General features: G+C 37.6%; 1 protein-coding gene across 13 annotated transcripts in view; it reads right to left on the bottom strand.

Moving 5' to 3' along the window:
• Positions 1-11,888: 11,888 nt before the first annotated feature.
• Positions 11,889-22,626, bottom strand: part of ADAM32 (ADAM metallopeptidase domain 32) — a 174,478-nt gene continuing 163,740 nt past the window's right edge. Inside the window, exons 21-26 of one of the 13 annotated variants that reach the window (XM_033231726.1) lie at positions 22,016-22,054; positions 20,531-20,569; positions 16,169-16,276; positions 15,552-15,590; positions 13,139-13,177; positions 11,891-12,013 (exon numbers count right to left, since the gene is read on the bottom strand). In XM_033231726.1, coding sequence (XP_033087617.1) covers positions 12,007-12,013; positions 13,139-13,177; positions 15,552-15,590; positions 16,169-16,276; positions 20,531-20,569; positions 22,016-22,054 — 271 coding nt within the window. In that variant the 3' untranslated portion in view covers positions 11,891-12,006. Of the gene's footprint in view, positions 12,014-13,138; positions 13,178-15,551; positions 15,591-16,168; positions 16,277-20,530; positions 20,570-22,007; positions 22,055-22,626 lie in introns of those variants that run through there. The other 12 variants (XM_033231735.1, XR_004441834.1, XM_033231771.1 and 9 more) reach the window with 12 other exon arrangements.

The following is a 22,626-nucleotide window of genomic DNA, read 5'->3' as shown; positions in this document are numbered from 1 at the left end:
TTAAAGAAAAGAATTTTCAACCCAGAATTTCATATCCAGCCAAACTAAGTTTCATCAGTGAAGGAGAAATAAAATCCTTTACAGATAAGCAAATGCTTAGAGATTTTGTCACCACCAGGCCTGCCTTACAAGAGACCCTGAAGGAAGCCCTAAACATGGAAAGGAACAACGGTACCAGCCATTGCAAAAACATGCCAAAATGTAACGACCATCGAGGCTAGGAAGAAACTGCATCAACTAATGAGCAAAATAACCAGTTAATATCATAATGACAGGATCAAGTTCACACATAACAATATTAACCTTAAATGTAAATGGACTAAATGCTCCAATTAAAAGACACAGAATGGCAAACTGGATAAAGAGTCAAGACCCATCAGTCTGCTGTATTCAGGAGACCCATCTCACATGCAGAGACATACATAGGCTCAAAATAAAGGGATGGAGAAAGATCTACCAAGCAAATGGAGAACAAAAAAAAGCAGGGGTTGCAATCCTAGTCTCTGATAAAACAGACTTGAAACCATCAAAGATCAAAAGAGACAAAGAAGGCCATTACATAATGGTAAAGGGATCAATTCAACAGGAAGAGCTAACTCTCCTAAATATATATGCACCCAATACAGGAGCACCCAGATTCATAAAGCAAGTCCTTAGAGACTACAAAGAGACTTAGACTCCCATACAATAATAATGGGAGATTTCAACACTCCACTGTCAACATTAGACAGATCAACGAGACAGAAAGTTAACAAGGATATCCAGGAATTGAACTCATCTCTGCACCAAGCGGACCTAATAGACATCTATAGAACTCTCCACCCCAAATCAACAGAATATACATTCTTCTCAGCACCACATCGCACTTATTCCAAAATTGACCACATAATTGGAAGTAAAGCACTCCTCAGCAAATGTACAAGAACAGAAATTATAACAAACTGTCTCTCAGACCACAGTGCAATCAAACTAGAACTCAGGACTAAGAAACTCAATCAAAACCGCTCATCTACATGGAAACTGAATAACCTGCTCCTGAATGACTACTGGGTACAGAACGAAATGAAAGCAGAAATAAAGATGTTCTTTGAAACCAATGAGAACAAAGATACAACATACCAGAATCTCTGGGACACATTTAAAGCAGTGTGTAGAGGGAAATTTATAGCACTAAATGCCCACAAGAGAAAGCAGGAAAGATCTAAAATTGACACTTTAACATCACAATTAAAAGAACTAGAGAGGCAAGAGCAAACACATTCAAAAGCTAGCAGAGGCAAGAAATAACTAAGATCAGAGCAGAACTGAAGGAGATAGAGTCACAAAAAACCCTCCAAAAAATCAATGAATCCAGGAGTTGGTTTTTTGGAAAGATCAACAAAATTGACAGACCGCTAGCAAGACTAATAAAGAAGAAAAGAGAGAGGAATCAAATAGACGCAATAAAAAATGATAAAGGGGATATCACCACCGACCCCACAGAAATACAAACAACCATCAGAGAATACTATAAATGCCTCTACGCAAATCGACTAGAAAATCTAGAAGAAATGGATAATTTCCTGGACACTTACACTCTCCCAAGACTGAACCAGGAAGAAGTTGAATCCCTGAATAGACCAATAACAGGCTCTGAAATTGAGGCAACAATTAATAGCCTACCCACGAAAAAAAGTCCAGGACCAGATGGATTCACAGCTGAATTCTACCAGAGGTACAAGGAGGAGCTGGTACCATTCCTTCTGAAACTATTCCAATCAATAGAAAAAGAGGGAATCCTCCCTAACTCATTTTATGAGGCCAACATCATCCTGATACCAAAGCCTGGCAGAGACACAACAAAAAAAGAGAATTTTAGACCATATCCCTGATGAACATCGATGCAAAAATTCTCAATAAAATACTGGCAAACCGGATTCAGCAGCACATCAAAAAGCTTATCCACCATGATCAAGTGGGCTTCATCCCTGGGATGCAAGGCTGGTTCAACATTCGCAAATCAATAATGTAATCCAGCATATAAACAGAACCAAAGACAAGAACCACATGATTATCTCAATAGATGCAGAAAAGGCTTTTGACAAAATTCAACAGCCCTTTATGCTAAAAACGCTCAATAAATTCGGTATTGATGGAACGTACCTCAAAATAATAAGAGCTATTTACGACAAACCCACAGCTAATATCATACTGAATGGGCAAAAACTGGAAAAATTCCCTTTGAAAACTGGCACAAGACAGGGATGCCCTCTCTCACCACTCCTATTCAACATAGTGTTGGAAGTTCTGGCTAGGGCAATCAGGCAAGAGAAAGAAATCAAGGGTATCCAGTTAGGAAAAGAAGAAGTCAAATTGTCCCTGTTTGCAGATGACATGATTGTATATTTAGAAAAACCCATCGTCTCAGCCCAAAATCTCCTTAAGCTGATAAGCAACTTCAGCAAAGTCTCAGGATACAAAATTAATGTGCAAAAATCACAAGCATTCTTATACACCAGTAACAGACAAGCAGAGAGCCAAGTCAGGAATGAACTTCCATTCACAATTGCTTCAAAGAGAATAAAATACCTAGGAATCCAGCTTACAAGGGATGTAAAGGACCTCTTCAAGGAGAACTACAAACCACTGCTCAGTGAAATCAAAGAGGACACAAACAAATGGAAGAACATACCATGCTCATGGATAGGAAGAATCAATATCGTGAAAATGGCCATACTGCCCAAGGTTATTTATAGATTCAATGCCATCCCCATCAAGCTACCAATGAGTTTCTTCACAGAATTGGAAAAAACTGCTTTAAAGTTCATATGGAACCAAAAAAGAGCCCGCATTGCCAAGACAATCCTAGGTCAAAAGGACAAAGCTGGAGGCGTCACGCTACCTGACTTCAAACTATACTACAAGGCTACAGTAACAAAACAGCATGGTACTGGTACCACAACAGAGAAATAGACCAGTGAACAGAACAGAGTCCTCAGAAATAATACCACACATCTACAGCCATCTGATCTTTGACAAACCTGAGAGAAACAAGAAATGGGGAAAGGATTCCCTATTTAATAAATGGTGCTGGAAAATTGGCTAGCCACAAGTAGAAAGCTGAAACTGGACCCTTTCCTTACCCCTTATACGAAAATTAATTCAAGATGGATTAGAGACTTAAATGTTAGACCTAATACCATAAAAACCCTAGAAGAAAATCTAGGTAGTACCATTCAGGACATAGGCATGGGCGAGGACTTCATGTCTAAAACACCAAAAGCAACGGCAGCAAAAGCCAAAATTGACAAATGGGATCTCATTAAACTAAAGAGCTTTTGCACAGCAAAAGAAACTACCATCAGAGTGAACAGGCAACCTACAGAATGGGAGAAAATTTTTGCAACCTACTCATCTGACAAAGGGCTAATATCCAGAATCTACAAAAACTCAAACAAATATACAAGAAAAAAACAAACAACCCCATCAAAAAGTGGGGAAAGGATATGAACAGACATTTCTCAAAAGAAGACATCCATACAGCCAACAGACACATGAAAAAATGCTCGTCATCACTCGCCATCAGAGAAATGCAAATCAAAACCACAATGAGATACCATCTCACACCAGTTAGAATGGCAAGCATTAAGAAGTCAGGAAACAATAGATGTTGGAGAGGATGTGGAGAAATAGGAACACTTTTACACTGTTGGTGGGATTGTAAACTAGTTCAACCATTATGGAAAACAGTATGGCGATTCCTCAAGGATCTAGAACTAGATGTACCATATGACCCAGCCATCCCACTACTGGGTATATACCCAAAGGATTATAAATTACTCTACTACAAAGACACATGCACACGTTTGTTTATTGCGGCACTATTCACAATAGCAAAGACTTGGAATCAACCCAAATGTCCATCTGTGACAGACTGGATTAAGAAAATGTGGCACATATACACCATGGAATACTATGCAGCCATCAAAAAGGATGAGTTTGCGTCCTTTGTAGGGACATGGATGCAGCTGGAAACCATCATTCTTAGCAAACTATCACAAGAAGAGAAAACCAAACACCGCATGTTCTCACTCATAGGTGGGAACTGAACAATGAGATCACTTGGACTCGGGAAGGGGAACATCACACACTGGGGCCTATCATGGGGAGGGGGGAGGAGGGAGGGATTGCATTGGGGAGTTATACATGATATAAACGTTATGCACATGTACCCTAGAACTTAAAGTATAATAAAAAATAAATAAATAAATAAATAAATAAATAAAAAAAAGAAAATGTGGCACATATATACCGTGGAATACTATGCAGCCATAAAAAAGGATGAGTTTGTGTCCTTTGTAGGGACATGGATGCAGCTGGAAGCCATCATTCTTAGCAAACTATCACAAGAACAGAAAACCAAACACCGCATGTTCTCACTCATAGGTGGGAACTGAACAATGAGATCATCTGGACTCGGGAAGGGGAACATCACACACTGGGGCCTGTTATGGGGAGGGGGGAGGGGGGAGGGATTGCATTGGGAGTTATACATGATATAAATGATGAATTGATGGGTGCTGACGAGTTGATGGGTGCAGCACACCAACATGGCACAAGTATACATATGTAACAAACCTGCACGTTATGCACATGTACCCTAGAACTTAAAGTATAATAAAAATAAATAAATAAATAAATAAATAAATAAAAAGAATCCATACTGTAATCTCTGGAGGAAACACTAAATATTATTAATAATGAGCTACAAAGCCCACAGAACAGAAAAAAATCAGATTAGTGCTCAATTAACCTGAAATAAGTACAGAAGGAAAAAGCAAAATAATAAAAAAGATGAGAGAAATAGAAAAATAGAAACTGGTAGATTTAACGTCAATAATATCAGAAATTAATTTACATATAAATGCTAGGAGTGATGTCAGCAAGATGGTTGGTGAAGTAAGAAGTCTTGAGCTCCACTACCCACTAGCCCCACGACAAAATTTAACCAGCAACATCCACAGATTGGAAAACCCCAACACCTGAAAACAAGCTGGAGACACCAGCATGATATGTAAAACTGAACAAAGTCTGAATTAGAAGGGTAAGAGGAACAGTCTCACTCCATGCTCCCACCTCGCCCCCCAAATTGGCATGGCACCAGATGGAGAGGATTTCCCTAAGCTCACAGTTTCTACAGGAGAAAAAAGAGAATAGGAAGCAGACATCCAGCTTCTCTAGCATACCAAGACACTTCTCAAAACACCCACTTGGGACTCACTTCAGAGAGAACACTAGAGGAAACGACATGACTTGAATGCCTAGGGGTCGGTTAGAAACAAAGAAAGCAAACAGCACGTGGATCCTGGTGGTACCTCTGCATCTTTGCCAACTGCGGTGCTCCATCAGATATCAGCCAGTCCCATAGCACATGTGCAAAACTGCGTTAGTCACCTTTAGAGGCATGGAAGGAAGCACAGTCTAGCTTCAGCTCCTAGACTGGTTGTTTCCCTGCCCAGCCTCAGCACCCATCCCAATAACCCCACAAAGGCAGAGAGACTGCCACTGCCATGGATCTCAGAAACAAAAAGACCACACTCGCTTGGCCAAGGAAGGCAGACAATAGCTACACCCAGTCAAAAATCCAGAGCAATTATCCCACCCAATCCAACAGACTCACGCTTTTGCAGATCTCAGAGAAATAGAGGTTATACCACTTTGACCTAGGAAGGTAAGAAGTGGCTCCACACAGCCAAACAGCTTGCCCAATAACCCCACCAAGGCAGGAAGACTCCCACCTCCAAGGACTCAGGCAAGCAAGAGAGCTACACTGGCTTTAACCAGGAAGGTAAGCAGTGGCTTCACACAACCAAAAAAGCCACCCAAAGACCCTGCCTCAGCAGGGATATTTCCACCTCCATGGTTCTCAGAGAAGCATAGAGGCTATAACAGCTTGACCCAGGAAGGCAAGCAGTGGCTCCACGAAGCCAAAAAGTCCTCCCAAAGACACCACCCAGGCAGGGAGACTCCCACCTGTATGTATGCATTTGGAGAAATGTAGGAGCTAGTCCTGCTTGAGGTCAAACAGCCACTCAACTCAGCTAAAAGTTCATCCCACAGCTCCAGCCAAAGAAGGAAGCATATCCCCAATCACATGTTGTTAGGGACCATAGCCTCAGATCCTTCCTCTCTAGAATAGCAACACCACCTAACCTCAGAACACACCTGAAGCCCTGTCCAAATTCAAATAGCAAATAGCAAAATTGTGCAGCCAAGGAATAAATCTTGTGACCGGCCTGATCAGAAGCCATTAGAGTACTTGGCCAGCAGCTCTGCCTAATAGCAGAGCCCAACCAGTGGTCTCACGAGTCACTGGACCTCAGATAGTAGCCACCTCTGATATTGGAGCAACAGCAGCAGCCCAGGCCACTTGAAAACCCACAACAAGTCTTACCTCTCTGGTGTCACAACTGGCTAGCCCTTTCAGAATCACAGACTAGGTAGTAAGTGGATCTCTATGCCTGGCAAAGAACACATGTAAGACCAGAAGACATGAATCTCTCCTCAAAGGTACAAACAACAATATAAGGATAAGAGAAGTACAAAAAATCACGGAATCATAACACCTTTAAAAGAAACTAATAAAGATCCAATGATAAACCCCAAAGATATGAACAGCTATGAAATGAATGCCAATTCATAGTAACACTCATAAAGAAGTTTGGTGAACTACAAGAATATATATAGAGAAAAATTAAATAAAATTTGGAAAACAATAACATGGAAAAAGCAAGATTGACAAATAAAAACAAAACAAAACAAAAAGATAGAAATCCTAGAGGTAGAGAATAGAAGGACTGAGCTGAAAATTTTAAAACAAATCTTTAATAGCAGAATTGATCAAGCAGAAGAAAGAATCAGTGAGATGGAAGACAGAGCCTTTGAAATTATCCATTCAAATGATCAAAAAGAATAAAGTATATGGACATATGGAACCAAGCTTTTGCACAATAGGAGTTTCAGAAAGAGAATAAAGAGAAAAGGGGCCATAATGCATATATAAAGAAAAATGGCTGAAAACTTCCCTAATCTAGAGAAAAGACCAATACCCAGATGCAAGAAGCACAGACATCTCAATCAAATTCAACCCAAAGAGGAATTCATCAAGACATATAATAGTTAAGCTATCAAAACTCAAAGGTGAATAAAAATTCTAGAACATCAAGTGATAAAAAACAGATTAAATACTAAGAAGTTCCAATACGACTATCAGCAGATTTCTCAGGAGAAATGAGCCAGGAGAGAATTGAATGATATATTCAAAGTGCTGAAGAAAAAAACAAAATGTCAACTAATGCTTTATACTGAAAAGCTTTTCTTCAGAAATGAAGGTGAAAATTTTTCCCAGACAAAAAAAAAGCTGAGGGTATGTATCACCACTAGATAATGCCTTACAAGAAACACATAGGGAGTTCTTCAAGTCAAAAGAAAAGGACACTAATAGTAACACAAAAACATATGAAAGTATAACACTCATTGGTAAAATAAGTACACAGTCAAGTTCAGAATACTCTAATACTGTAATGAGGGATTGTAAATCACTTACACATTTAGTATAAAAGTTAAAAGTCAAAACTATCAAAAAATTTATAATGATTTGTTAAGGGACATGCAATATAAAAAGATGTAAACTGTGACATCAGAAATTCAGAATGTAATGTAAGGGGGGGTGGAGCTAAAATATACAGTCTTTGTTTTATTTAGATCAAAGTTAAGTTGTTTTCAACTTGAAATAGCTTATTATATTGCTAAGATTTTTTGTTCAGCCTCCTGGTAACCACAAAGTAAATACACAAAAAAATAAAAAGCATGAAATCAAAATGTCCTCTTAGAGAAAATCATTCAATCACAAAGGACTGTAAGAGAGCAAGGAAGGAAGGAACTATAAAACCATTTGAAAAAATTGACAAAATGGCAGTAGTAGGACCTTATCTTCAATGTAAATGGATTACATTCTCCAATTAAAGACACAGAATGGCTGAATAGATTAAAAAAGAAGATGCAACTATATGCTGCCTGCAAGAGACTCACTTCACTGTTAAGGACACAAACAACTGAAAGTGAAGGGATAGAGAAAGATATTCTATGCAAATGGAAACCAAAAGAGAGAAGGAGTAGCTATACTTAGATAAAATAGAACTGGAATTTAAAACCATAAAAAAGGACACACAGAAGGTCATTACATAATAAAGGGGTCAATTCAGCAAAAGGATATACAATCACAAATATATAAGCACATACAATTGGAGCACCAAAATACATAAAGCAAATATTAATTAATATAAGGGGAGAAATTGACTGCAATACCTTAATAGTAAAAGATTTTGAAATCCTACTTATGTCAAAGGACAGATCATCCAAACAGAAAGTCAACAAAGAAACATTGAATTTAAACTGTAACTCTAGACCAACATACCAACTCTGGATCCCACAGACATTCACAGAACATTCCCTCCAATAGCTACAGAATACACATTCTTATCAGCACATAAAACATTCTCCAGGTTAGATAATATATTAGGCCACAAAACAAGTCTTAACAAATTTACAACTGAAATCATGTCAAGTAATGTTTTCTGACCATGATGGTGTAAAACTAGGAAACTTTACAAATATATGCAAATTAATCAAAATGCTCCTGAACAACTAATGAGTCAATGAAGACGAGACACCTGCACTCCTCTGTTTATGGAAACACTATTCAAGATAGCCAAGATATAGAGTAAACCTTAGTGTTTATCAATTGATGCAAGGATAGAGAAAATGTCATATATATACATAATGGAATACTACTCAGCCATAAAAAAGAAATCTGTCATTTATGGCAAAACATAGAAACCTGGAAACCCATGGATGTGGAACCTATAGATATGGAGGACAAACTTTATTTCCAAACAGCTAGATGAGAGGATTCTGAATGTTCTTACTGTAAAGAGATGATAAATATATGAGGAGATAAATACACTAAATACACTCATTTTATTTTTATGCAATATACATACATATTGAAACATCACACTTATGCCATAAATATGTACAATTATGTATCAATTAAAAACAAAAATAAACAGATATGAATGATTTTAAGCATTCCAATTTAAAAACATTGTCAGACTGGATTTTTTAACAATACAAGAACCAACTGCATACTCTGTACATCAGGTATACCTTAAATACAAGGAAACAATAGATGTTGGAGAGGATGTGGAGAAATAGGAACACTTTTACACTGTTGGTGGAATTGTAAACTAGTTCAACCATTATGGAAAACAGTATGGCGATTCCTCAAGGATCTAGAACTAGATGTACCATATGACCCAGCCATCCCACTACTGGGTATATACCCAAAGGATTATAAATTACTCTACTACAAAGACACATGCACACGTTTGTTTATTGCGGCACTATTCACAATAGCAAAGACTTGGAATCAACCCAAATGTCCATCTGTGACAGACTGGATTAAGAAAATGTGGCACATATACACCATGGAATACTATGCAGCCATCAAAAAGGATGAGTTTGTGTCCTTTGTAGGGACATGGATGCAGCTGGAAACCATCATTCTTAGCAAACTATCACAAGAACAGAAAACCAAACACCGCATGTTCTCACTCATAGGTGGGAACTGAACAATGAGATCACTTGGACTCGGGAAGGGGAACATCACACACTGGGGCCTATCATGGGGAGGGGGGAGGAGGGAGGGATTGCATTGGGGAGTTATACATGATATAAACGTTATGCACATGTACCCTAGAACTTAAAGTATAATAAAAAATAAAAAATAAAAAAAAATAAAAAAATAAAAAATAAAAAAGTATTGGGGTCAAATAAAAATCGAAAGTCACCGCCATTGCTTTTAGGAACAGAGAACGAAAGGACCTCCTCGGGGTTATCAGCAAAGCTTGTAAGAACTAATAAAAAAATATATATATATATATAAGGAAATATGCAATGGAAGTAAAAGAATGAAAAAAGATACTCTGTGAAAAGACTAACTTTAAAAAGCTGCCAATTAAAAAAAAAGCTGCATGGCAATATTACTATCACAAAATCAGAATTCGAAATTAAGAGTATTACTAGAGACAACAACATGAATCGCATAATGATAAAGAGCCAATTCATTAGGAAAACATAACAGTCCTAAAGATGCATGCACTAAAATATAACTCCAAAATACATGAAAAGCAATTAACATGTCTAAAACAAGTAACATAACAACAATAATAAAAAAAACAGTTGGCAATTTCAACACGTCTCTCTCAAGAATTGATAGAAGAGGAAAAAACAAGATTTCAAGAACACTATCAACAAATGACTTCATTAACATTTATATACTCAGCAACTGCAAAATACACATGTATATATTTAGTACACACAGAACATTCAACAAAGTATATCATAGGCTAAACCAACTCAAGAAAATAATTTCAAAAATTGAGATTATATAAATATGTTCTCTGGTCACCATTGAGAAATCAATAAGGAAAAAACGCGCTAAAAAACACCAATATTTGGATTTAAACAGGCTTCTACATAACCTATAACTCAAAATAGAAATAAAAATAAAAATTTGAAAATATTTTGACCTGAACTATAATGAAGACATAACATAAAATATATGGAATGCAGTTAAAAATGTACATAGGACAAACTTACACCTTTAAATGCATTAGAAAAGAAGATTTAAAATCAATGATCTAAACTTTCACCTTAAGAAGGTAAAAGAAAGCAAATTAATAAAATGTGTAATCAATGAAATAGAAAACAGAGATATAATAGAGAAAAATAACAAAGTCAAGAGCAGTTCTGGAGAGATTCTTAAATTAATTAAGTAGATAAACTCTTCACAAGACTGATGAGAGGGAAAAAAAACCTTACTATTTTAAGGAACGAAAGAGGGGACATAACTATAGATCCTACAGACATAAAAAAGAATATTATAAACAACATTAGGCCACAAGTCTAATCATTAAATAAAATGGATAAACTTTTTAAAAAAAATACAGTGTCTGAAAAAAACCTATCCCAACAATAAATGGAAAATTTGAATAGTTCTCTATTAAATAAATTGAATCTGTAATTTAAAATCTTGCCCTTGCCAAAAAAAAAAAAAAAAAAAAAAAAATCTCCAGTGCCAGAGAGCTTCGGTGGTGAATTTTGACAAACATTTAACTGAAAATCTGAACAATTTTTTTCAGATTATTTCAGAAAATGGAAAATGAGAGAACTTTTCTCTAATCATTTTATCAAGCCTCATACCAAACTCTAATAAGGGAATCATATTTGCCTTTAAGACCTATGCCTAAGGGTCCTTCAGAAGCTGCTTCTCTGTCTTCTGGGCTTGACCTTGTGGGTCACTTGGCCAAGGGACAAGAGAAAGGTGGGCGGGTGGGGGTAGAGGGAAAGGCCTGGATGGGAAGATACAATCCCTGAAACAAACAGTCCTCCCTCAGAAGCCCAGACTGGGGTCATGGGGAGGATGAGGAGGGCAACTATCTGGATATATTGGACCTGTGTGCAGTCAGCCAAATCCCATGAGAAGGACCAGAAGGAGGAACACGGTACACTGCCCAGATTCCGTCCTGAGTAAGACTGAGTAGGTGTTGTATCTGGGGCCCCAGGCAGTACAACAAAGGGGCTGGCATGGGGCGGGGGGCACAGGGGCAGGAGTCGTGGAAGAGCTGCAGAGAAGACAATGGGGAAGAGCTCCTGCGGTGTCAGGTGGGGATGGGGACAGCTGAGATGAGTTTGGAGGACTGTTTTCAATTAAGGGCCCTGCAGCTGCAAAACTGCAGTCGCCGGGCATAAAGGAAAGGGAAGAAAAAGAAATGAACACGCTGGCATGCAAATTGATCCACACTCAATTTATTGTTTCTTTCAGCTGTGACCATGGAAGGAAAGACAGAATTTTCATTTCTTAGCGAGACTCTCGATGTTATCCGTTGCCTTCTGAAGGAACCACTAGTTACTGTGGAAGAGAACAAAAAACACGTGCTCGAAGTACTGACAGCAAACTCCCTCCCACTGTACAAGCAGCTGGGGTACTGCCAAGTGGAAAATTCATGTGGCACCAAAAAAAGAATTATTGAAAGGATGTTTACAATTTTGCCTGTGAAATTATTTGACCATGAGCCACTTATTTACTTTGTGCTTTTCTTTGATTTCTGAGGAACCATCACATTTAATCAGAAGTACTTGCAAATGAAAGAATTAAAATTATTTCATATAAAATGAAATGTTTATGAATTTAACAAGTTAATGTCTTTACATATTTTGGAAATTTAAGTTCACATTAATTTTCCTTTTTTCATACCTTGCAGCCAATTATTGTGTGTGTGTGTGTGTGTGTGCGTGCGTGTGTGTGTGACAGTATTTTGGCCTTTTGGTCTTTGGAAATTCATAAACCTGAGGCAGTGTAGCCTATGCTGCCTAATGAATAAAATGGTCCCAATTACAGATTTGTTTTATAAACAAATTTACAGATCTTCCATCTTATTAGGTACAACTCTTTAATTCTAGTCTATCAACAACAGCAAGTTCTCAATAAACTTAAGAGAACTTTACTAAACTGAAAACAACAACAACAAAAAGAAACTAAGTTATTTAAATACTCATTAGTAACTGGATTAGTAAAGATTGGTCATTGAACATAGGTCATTTAGGCTGGACATGATGGCTCACGCCTGTAATCCAAGCACTTTGGGAGGCTGAGTGGGGGCAGATCACCTGAGGTTAGGAGTTCAAGACCAGCCTGGCCAACATGGCGAAACCCCGTCTCTACTAAAAATACAAAAATTAGGTGGGCATGGTGGCACAAGCTTGTAATCCCAGCTACTCAGGAGGCTGAGGCAGGAGAATCACTTGAACATGGGAGGCAGAGGTTGCAGTGAGCTGAGATCGCACCATTGCACTCCAGCCTGGTCAACAGAGCAAGACTCTGTCAAAAAAAAAAAAAAGAATAAAAGAAAGATAGGTTATTTACTGGTGCAGTACTTTAACCAATTCATCTACCCAATCCATACTTAGGAATTAATTGTGTATTCTAATTTCATACATGTATTCATTTTTAAGAAACACCTTCTAATATACTTACCTACTGCTTTGTGTTTGGGTACTTTCCTGTGATTTGGATCTAAGTAAATAAGGAAATAACATTTTTAGGTTGTTATAATACAACCTGTCAAAGTTATGTTGTATTTATTTGCTATGGCAATTTCTTCCTCTTTCCCTTCAAAGTTGTACTAAAAAAGAAGTATTTGCCAAATTTCTACCTCTTTTCCATTTTCTTTTTTTAGAGATGGAGTTTCACTTTGTCACCCAGGTTAGAGGGCAGGAATATGATTGTGGCTTACCACAGCCTCAACCTCGTGGGGGCTCAAATGTCCTCCTGCCTCAACCTCCCAAATATCTAAGGCTACAAGCATGCACCAACATGCCTAGCCATTTTTTTCTATTTCTTTGTAGAAACAGGATTTCAGTTTGCTGCCCAGGCTGGTCTTGAACTCCTGACCTCAAGCAATCCTCCCACCTTGGCTTCCCAAAATGCTGGGATTATAGCATTTTGTCATGTGAGCCACCACATCTGGTCTTTTCCATTTTTATATCCACAGATTCCTTATTTCTGATCCCCCAACTAAAAGAATGGGAGAGAAAAATAATGAACCAAAGACAAATTAATCAAGATTAATTCACAGAGAAGATAAAACAATATGATTGAGAGTCTTCAGTGATAATATATAATTCACTTCTCCCATCCTTTCCTTACCTTTGCTCTTTGATATCTTCAAAACTTAGTGTTGATTTTTCCTACAACTCTGACCATGAAACATTCTTATTTAATATAATTAGTTATCTCCCAAACCAATAAAAAGATTTGTATTTATAGACATATGAGTCTACTGACATATACACCCATTAGATTTCTGGCTTTAAAAAATGTATATATTGTTTCACTGTGTTTACCCAAGGAATTGGCTCTACCAACATCTCCCACTGGCTTACCAATGGCAACAAAAGTACTAAAAATATAAATGTAAAAGGAACAGAAATACAAGAAAATACAGTAAATGCTACAACAGTAAAGGACAGCAATTATGTCTGCTTAGCCTACTAAGTTTAAATGAAAGAATAATCACAGAATACCTTTCTGAGTATGCTAAACAGAAAGTTAGAATAACGGGTTAACATTCCAAATTATACTCCCCAAATCCAGTGTATATTATCCTATAGATGATGCCCTTGTCTATCCCTCAATCTAGTTGAATTGATTCCTTTTAAAGAGGATGATTATGATATGATTATGGCATATTTTATGAGGAGAGATCATGTAAGGGGACAATTAGAGTAGTTACACCACTAAGAATTATATGTGCATATGTGAACTTCAAGAGTAACCACTCATTCGTTAAGCAAGTATTTGTTGAGCATTAACCCTACAAGATGCTACCTATAAATAGGTAAGGAAAATAAACATAGACATGACCATCAAGTGATTTCAGAGCCTAAAAGGAGAGCAATGCTTCCAGGTGAGCAGAAGATTGGGAGAATTGCAGTGTTTGAGCACTCTATCACAACTCCCCTGGAGACAGTGACAGAGAATGGAGACCAAACATAACTTAGAGAAAGTAACTGATGTCTGTAAAAGGGTGCTTATGCTAGCAGACATCCAAGAACAACAGAAAGAATAAAGGAGACAGAAATACTGTCGCTTTCCTAATGGATGGGGTGCCTTCATGGGGAAAATAGAAACTAAATAATGTTGTGGTGTAGCCTAGAAAATTTAATCTATGTGTATAAAGGATATTTTGGAATAGCAGTGGGTTGAATGTAACTCAAAGAGGTCACTTTAAGGAAAAATACTAGGCAGTACAAGAAAATGAAAACTCTACAATGGAGAAACCATGACGAACATAGCAGTATAGATTTGATAACTTCAGAAGGATCACAAAGCCACAACTGTGGGGTGGAGGAAACGAAAAGCTTCTCTAAACAAGTTCAGAGAACCCTTGTCAACACAGGTGTGGGACATTGAGGGTCTGTGGGAAACGTAGAATTTTAGTGTGTTTGTAATACTGTCTCCTAAACTCTTCCTAAGTGGAAATAATCATTCACTCAGTTGTTCACATTGAGTTTTTGTGGGTGTAAATGCAACCTGAAAAAGTACTATTTCCCCTTTGTGTATCGCAGAATAAAGGATGCAAAATGTTCAGCTTATGATTTAGTTTCACAAAGTAATTATAAATATTTGTCTCATTAAATTCCACTAACTTATTTCTTATGTACCATAAGAGTAGGTAGCCAACAAAAATTTAGTCAATTGAAGAAAAAAGATTAATGGAATTTAATGCTCGTTCTAGAATGGGAAATATTAATAAGTTGGGTTTGGCGTAGACTTTATCAATTGTGGCTGCTCAAAAAATGTTGTGCAATTATTTGTGAATTATCAACTTTTTCATTCTGAATTTTCAGCATACTTATTTATAAGTAACACTTTCTATCTTGCTTACCTGCTAGTATATGCTTGGGTACTATCTTCTGACTTGGATCTAAAAATAAATTAAAAACAATATCTATTAAATATTGTTAAAAAATAAATTTAAAACACTATCTAAAAGTTAATACTAAAAGCTTGCCTACTTTGAGAATGAAAAGCAGGCCATTTTACAGCACCAAAACTAATTATTTAAATATTTGGGGCATGCAAATAAATAGCATTCTTTTTTACTCAAACACCAAATGCAACTTTTGGTACAAAATGTAAATTCTCTAGTAGAGAAGAGTATCAAGATAGCAGAGGTTTTTCAAATTACTTTGAAGTTAATACAAATTTAACTGTAAATATCTAAACCTGTCCTTCAGCCTCCAAGTTAGTTTTGTATTTGTTAATACACAAATTGCAGCAGTTTGTAAATTAAAACTTACATTTACTTCTGACCAGTTTGGCAGACTGGACTAATAGGAAAACTTATCCTTTCTATTAGATACATAGAGAAAAGCTGAAGAAAACAAAAACATATAAATAACTAAGACTGACAGTCACAAAGTGTTTTCCTTCTATCATTTAAACAAAATAAAGAAATTAGAAGCTCAGAGGGAAAACAAGAGCTAAAGCTGAATTACTTACACCCTAAAAGATGTGGTTTTCATTAACACTAGCTTGGAAGGAGTTGAGGGCATGGATCTTGACGTGTTAGAAAGCTGGAATGGAGCTGTTTTCCAAGCCTGGTAGTCTTTAATGAAAATAGTAAAAGCTATGACCACTGCACTTCAGAGCACAACTAGCAAATTTTCTCAGCCAAGTGAAAAGAAAAGGATTATCTAGAGATGCAGGAATCACAGGCCTGTACCATGCAATGCAGATCTCAACTGCTCAGTTCCACTACCTGCAAATCTGAAAGAGCAAGCATGGAAAACATTACGACATTCATGCCCCAGGAGAAGCAAACGTGAAATACTCTCATCCTCCCAATGCACGCCTCTACAACTCAGGGCATGCAGAATTTCCATGAGAACAATCACTGCCCTTGAGGGTGGACTTATCAGTCTAAATTGCAAAACAAAAATTCACACATCAAGATCAACAGATAATATAAAAATCTTCAAAATAGAAGTATTTAGGATCTCCACACAAATCAAGACAGGAATGAGGCAAAAAAAATAGCTATTAAGAAAATGGAGGATTTGGAAACTGATATAAGGAAGTGAAACAATGTCAGATAGAGAGGTAGAAAGGCGTAACACATGAAGACCCCAGTTAAGGCCGGGCGCGGTGGCTCATGCCTGTATTCACAGTACTTTGGGAGGCCGAGGTGAGTGGATCATGAGGTCAGGAGTTCAAGACCAGCCTGGCCAAGATGGTGAAACCCTGTCTCTACTAAAAATATAAAATTAGCCAGGCGTGGTGGCAGGTGCCTGGAATCCCAGTCACTCGGGAGGCTGAGGCAGGGAATTGCTCGAACCCAGGAGATGGAGGTTGCTGTGAGCTGAGATCGCACCACTGCATTCCAGCCTGGGCAACAGAGCAAGACTCTGCCTCAAAAAAAAAAAAAAAAAAGGAAAGAAACATGGAGGTTAAAATGAGAAGACCCTCCTCAATACAATCATTTCTAACGGAGAAAAGAGAAAGAATGTGAAAGAGTCAATAATTGAAGACATAATGACTGAATTGATTTTTTACATTTAATGACCTGAGTCCTGATATCTAAGTACTATATTCAATCCAGAGCTGGATAAATAATAACGAACTCTATCAGAACATATCATAAAATAACAAAACATTCAAGAAAAAAAGGAAATCTTAGAAGCCACCTAGAAAAAAACACATTCATTGAGAGGGGAATAAATAATGATACTGACAACTAAGGTCTCATCAATGACAGTACATGGCACATTACAACAACAGAATATTATAAGACACTTGCAGAAAAGTCCTTCTCAGCTAGGAGAAACCATTTGAGCTATCATTCAAAATTGAGTGTAGAATAGAAAAAGCATGTTCAGGCATTTAACACAAAATATTGATAATACAGAATCTCTAAACTGAAACTAAAAGGGTTGTCCTTGAGAAAAAAGGAAACTAAGCCCATAATGAAAAATCAGTGATTCAACAATAAATAGTGAGAGCAAAGCAACTGATAAACATGTTTTAAGATCCTAGCAGGTATTAATTTAATATAAAAATGATAATAATAATAATAATGGAGGGTAGGATTCTGTAGGTAAAAACCCGGAAGAAGCTAAAAGCCACATGAGAATAATATGGGAGAGTAATGTTTAGAGTTTGCTGATAAATTGTCAGATTCTTCTGGATTGCTTAGGAAAAGACTGGAAATATTGAAAGAATTTAGACATTTAAAATAATCACACTAGGGTGGTACTAATGTGACCCATACTGGTGATGGGAAGAGATGGCAGAGAAATTCTAGACAGAAAAGGGTGAGTCTCTGGCGAAAGTGCCACCCCTCAAGCTTAAAAGCCTGAAACCACAGCCCAAAGAGAGAACTTCTATCCCTGTTTTCCTTCTCAAATGTTGCCTTTTCCTAAACCACCCATGGCCCACTCCGCCCATTCTGGGCCTATAAAGACCCCAGACTCAGTTGGCAGAGAGGAGAGGCAGCTGGATGTCTTGTCGGGGACTACAGCTGGATGTCAGAGAGAAGCGGCTAGACTTCTCTCTGTCTAGAGAAGCTGTCTCAGAGGGACAGCTTGATGGCATAACGTCAGAGAAGAGTCCAGCCCGAGGTGGTTGGACTTGAGGGGAAGATTTCCTGTCCATTCCCTTTTCAGCTCCCCTTCCCGCTGAGAGCCACTTTCATTATTCAATAAAATTCCTCATATTTATCATCTTTCAATTCATTCATGCAACAAGAGTTTGGGAGCCACAAGTGCGGATTCAAAAGGCTGTCACACTGATCCTTTGCCCTTACTGGCAGAGAGCAGCCGCCTCACTCGAAAAGGCAGAGGGCCTACTGAGCTGTCAACACTTAAGCCCTCTAAGCTAAAAGAGCACTGTAACACGCCCCTGGGGTTTTGGGAGTCACAGGCACCCCGTATGGATGCCGCTGCAGGGCCTGCACAGAGTTCGCTCCTGCCGGCGCCCAAAAGTGCTGGCTCTGGCTCCTGCACCTGCTCACCTGCATGCTCCTTCCCCAGTGGTGGAACGCAGTGGGTTCCAGTGAGTGGAGTTTGATCCCGCCCAGCCAGGGTTGAAATGGACGGCTGGTTCCAGCACTCCTGCACTCCAGCAGTTCCCACCTCATTCACCCACGCGCTCCCTCCGATAAGGAGTGAGGGGGCTGAGTAAAGGAGGCACCCCTGTCATGAGCCCCCTGAAGGGGTCAGGGAAATACCCTGCTTCACTGGAATTCATTCCACCTCTCTGCTTTCGTTGGCCTCAACAACCTTTCCACTGACGTCCCACCAGTTAAAGATTACTCAAAAGATAAATGACATGAAAACCATGGTGGATGTTATACCACTCAAGCACAACCACTATGTCAAATGATGTTACCAAAATTCAAATTAATAGTTATTCTAAAATGATTCGATGGTGCATGCTAAGCCAGAAAGCTAGACCAGTGGTTTAACATTCCAAATTAAACGATGTCTATTGAAACATACATTTTCCTATGGGTGTTGCTATCACCCCTCACTGAATGGAGGTAAAGAGCCCTGGGAGAGATGAATTTTGTTAACAGGGTTTCAGGCTGAGAGATGATATATTGAGCAAAGAAGAACTGGAGGAAGCGACAGCATCATCATGGAAATATGGATGTGTGTGCATGCATGTGCACAAATGTATATAGATTTTTCTATGTACCTTTGTGTTGTGTTTTTGTTTGGTTGCCTCTGTGTGAAGATCAAAGGTAATCATTCATTCATTCCTTCAACAAATATTTATTGGTCACTTATAATACAAGCCGAGCACTCTGCTACATGCTAGCTATACAATGCTGAGCAAGATAGACATGGGCTTTATTATCTGAGATGACAGAATACAGTAAGAGAAAAAGGTCCCTTGAGGCTTGCTGGGCCTGATCCCTATATGGTAACTCCCTTGGTCACAATAATAAGAATGGACATGATGATAAAAATCAACATTTTAAAGACAAACTCATGACTCCAAAGTGTCACTGTAAGGAAGAAGAAGAATGAGACAGATTAGAAATGAGAAATGCAGGCATTCTTATTGAAGAGGTAAATTTCTTCTGGAACAAAAGAAATCATACAACCTCGTTGTGCAGCTTAGAGTTTGCCCTGTGGATTTGGATGTGTTTGGGAACAGCAGTGGCCTTGGAGGAACCTGGAAAGAGTAACACCAGCCCCCTATAAATATATATAAAAACTATAACTCAGAGAGGAAGCAGTAAAAACTTCAAAGCATTTTGTATCTGCAGAAGGACCCAAAACCCACAATTGCTGAGTGTGGGGAAGTAAAGACTTATTAGATTATTATAAAAAGACATCCACCTTTCAGGAAATGGAGGGGGACCTAGTAATACTGAGAGGCTATGAAAGATGTGGAATTTTTGTTTCTTTGTGATGCTTTTTTATTTTCAACAAATTCTTCCCAAGTGACCTATGTGAGCATTCACTCAGTTACTCATCAGCATACATATTAGTTTCTAGTTGTATCATTTCCAAATAAAAAAGTAAACTTCCCCTTCGTGTACTCCAAGAAAAAGAATACAAAAAGATCCTTTTTATGAATTAGCTCCTTAAACATTTCACCAAAAATGTTTTCCTTTGTTTCCCAAAAATAAACTCCCAACACATATTAACTAAACTGCAGGAAAGAAGATATTGTCTTATTTAAACAAATACTCACAAGTTGCTAGATCAGCAAATAGGTTGTTTTAAGGTATAGTACTTTACTAATTGTGGCTACTCAGTTAATAGTTAGCAAGTCATAATTAATTATTAATTTGTTCATCTCAATTTTTAACACATACTTATTACTTTAAAAAATGCCTCCTAATTCACTTACTTGCTAGTATCAGCTTGACCGCTGCTTTCTGATCTGGTTCTAAAAGAAAGCAAAAAAATAATGCTTCCTCATTACCACTAAACAAAAATGTGCCTCCACAATGAATGTCGGATAATTTTATAAACTGTGTTAATTATTTGATACCAAGAATCACCACTGATGAATAATTTCAAAAGACTACTAAATTAGCATATGCAAACAAGTAAAGTTTTTATTCATATGCAATGTCCATAAAAAGTATAAATTTCAAATCTTCAACTAAGCAGAGGAACAAGAAAACAGATTTGTTTTTCTCTTTTTCACTTTCTAGCACAGAATATATGCTTCATTTTAAATGCCTGATTCTGGCCTTCAGAGTCTGTCCATTGATAAATACATTGCTATAGGTTGTGATTCAAAATCCACACTAATATCAAGAAGACTGAGCTGATGGGGAGGTATGGCAATTTCCCCTCCTATCCTACACATAGAGAACTAGTGCAAAACCAACACATACTATTTACTAAAACTTTACGAGAAAAAAGGCCATTTCTAGTGATAGTTAGAGGGAGAGAAATGAAAATGCAAAAGGTAAATACAAACTAAATCTGAATGACTTGGGGGGTACATAATTCAGTTTCATAAGCCACATCAGCTTATCAAGAGTTGAGACTTCCTAGAAAGATGAAGCTGACCTCCTTCTCTAAACCTGGAAGCCCTGAAAGGCAGGGATAGTAAAAGCTGTGGCCACTAGACACAGAGATGCATTAGGGAAACTGCTTCAGAAGTAGAGACGAAAAATCAACACCAGGAGGCATGGGAACCCTGAGCACCTAAACTGGTTTAGGAATTTGGATGGAAAAATCACACAGAGAAACAGTAGTCTTAATTCTTTACATGTATAGGATAAGGACACCAATCCATGCTTCCCATGAATTCCAGAGTAACAGTTAATGTAAAAATTTATCAACACAGGAGGGTAAAACATGACCTCCACAAAGAGTCTTCTGCAAAGCACAGGTTTGTTTACACCAGCATCACCACAAACAAGTGAGTAATGCATTGCTGTCTGATGTTGTGATGGCTACAACATCACTAGGCTATAGGAATTTTCGCCTTCATTATAATCTTATGGAACCACCACCATACATGTGGTTTCTCCTTCACCAAAACATTGTTATGAAGCACATGGCTCTGTAACACCAGCTGGGTAACTTCTAGGCCCTATACATTCTTTTTCTTTACTAATTATATATGTCCTATCTCATTTTAGAATCAGCTATTTTATTCCTCGTTTCCTTAGAAGAGACTTCCAGTAAACATTTATTAAATAAAGAAAGGACTAATTTGTTAGAAACTAAATTTGACTGTATCTTAGCAGTCTGGATTCTAGTGCATTGCTTTACCAATTGACATTGTTCAAAAATATTTAGAAATAAATTGCAAATTATCAATAAATTCTTAATTTTCAACATGTATCTTAAAAACATCTTCTAACCTACTTACTGGCTGGCATATGTCTCAGTGCTGCCTTCTGAGATGGATCTAAAAACAAAAAATTGAAAGGAATGCCTCAAGTTAGTACTAAGAAAACTTGCCAACTTCATGAATGAAAATCGGGCCATTTTATAATTAGTATTATCTCTTTAAAAGACTAACTACTAATAAATAAAATGATGTCCAAAGGTCACTGAACATAGATGCAAATAAATAACTTTTTCATCTACCCCTTCTTACATCCATAAGAAGGGCACATTTCAAATCCTGCAGTGAGGAGAGTATCCACAAAACACAGATCTGCTTTTTCTGAACATAGAATATAGATTTGTTCAGAAAAAAACACAGATTAGCTATTTCTAAACATAGAACATAGATTTGACTTTGAATGATTCTCACCTTCATACCCCAACTTTTGGTTTTTTATTCATTGTTAAAAAAAAAAAGACAATATTTTGTAAATTAAAACCTATGCTGCCCCCTAGGCAATCTAGCAGAGTGAGCTGGCAAAACAATTTTCCCTTTCCATTCCTTGCATAGAGGAGTGCTGAAAAAAAAAAATCACACACACAAACATTTGATACACAACTGAGGCTCACAGCAAGGAAAGACTCTCCTGT

The sequence above is a fragment of the Trachypithecus francoisi genome, unplaced genomic scaffold (assembly GCF_009764315.1).
Source record: "Trachypithecus francoisi isolate TF-2019V2 unplaced genomic scaffold, Tfra_2.0 Contig01440, whole genome shotgun sequence".
NCBI classification, from domain to species: domain Eukaryota; kingdom Metazoa; phylum Chordata; class Mammalia; order Primates; family Cercopithecidae; genus Trachypithecus; species Trachypithecus francoisi.
The sequence above is the reverse complement of the archived record's forward strand: the minus strand, read 5'-3'. Positions and strand labels throughout refer to the sequence as shown.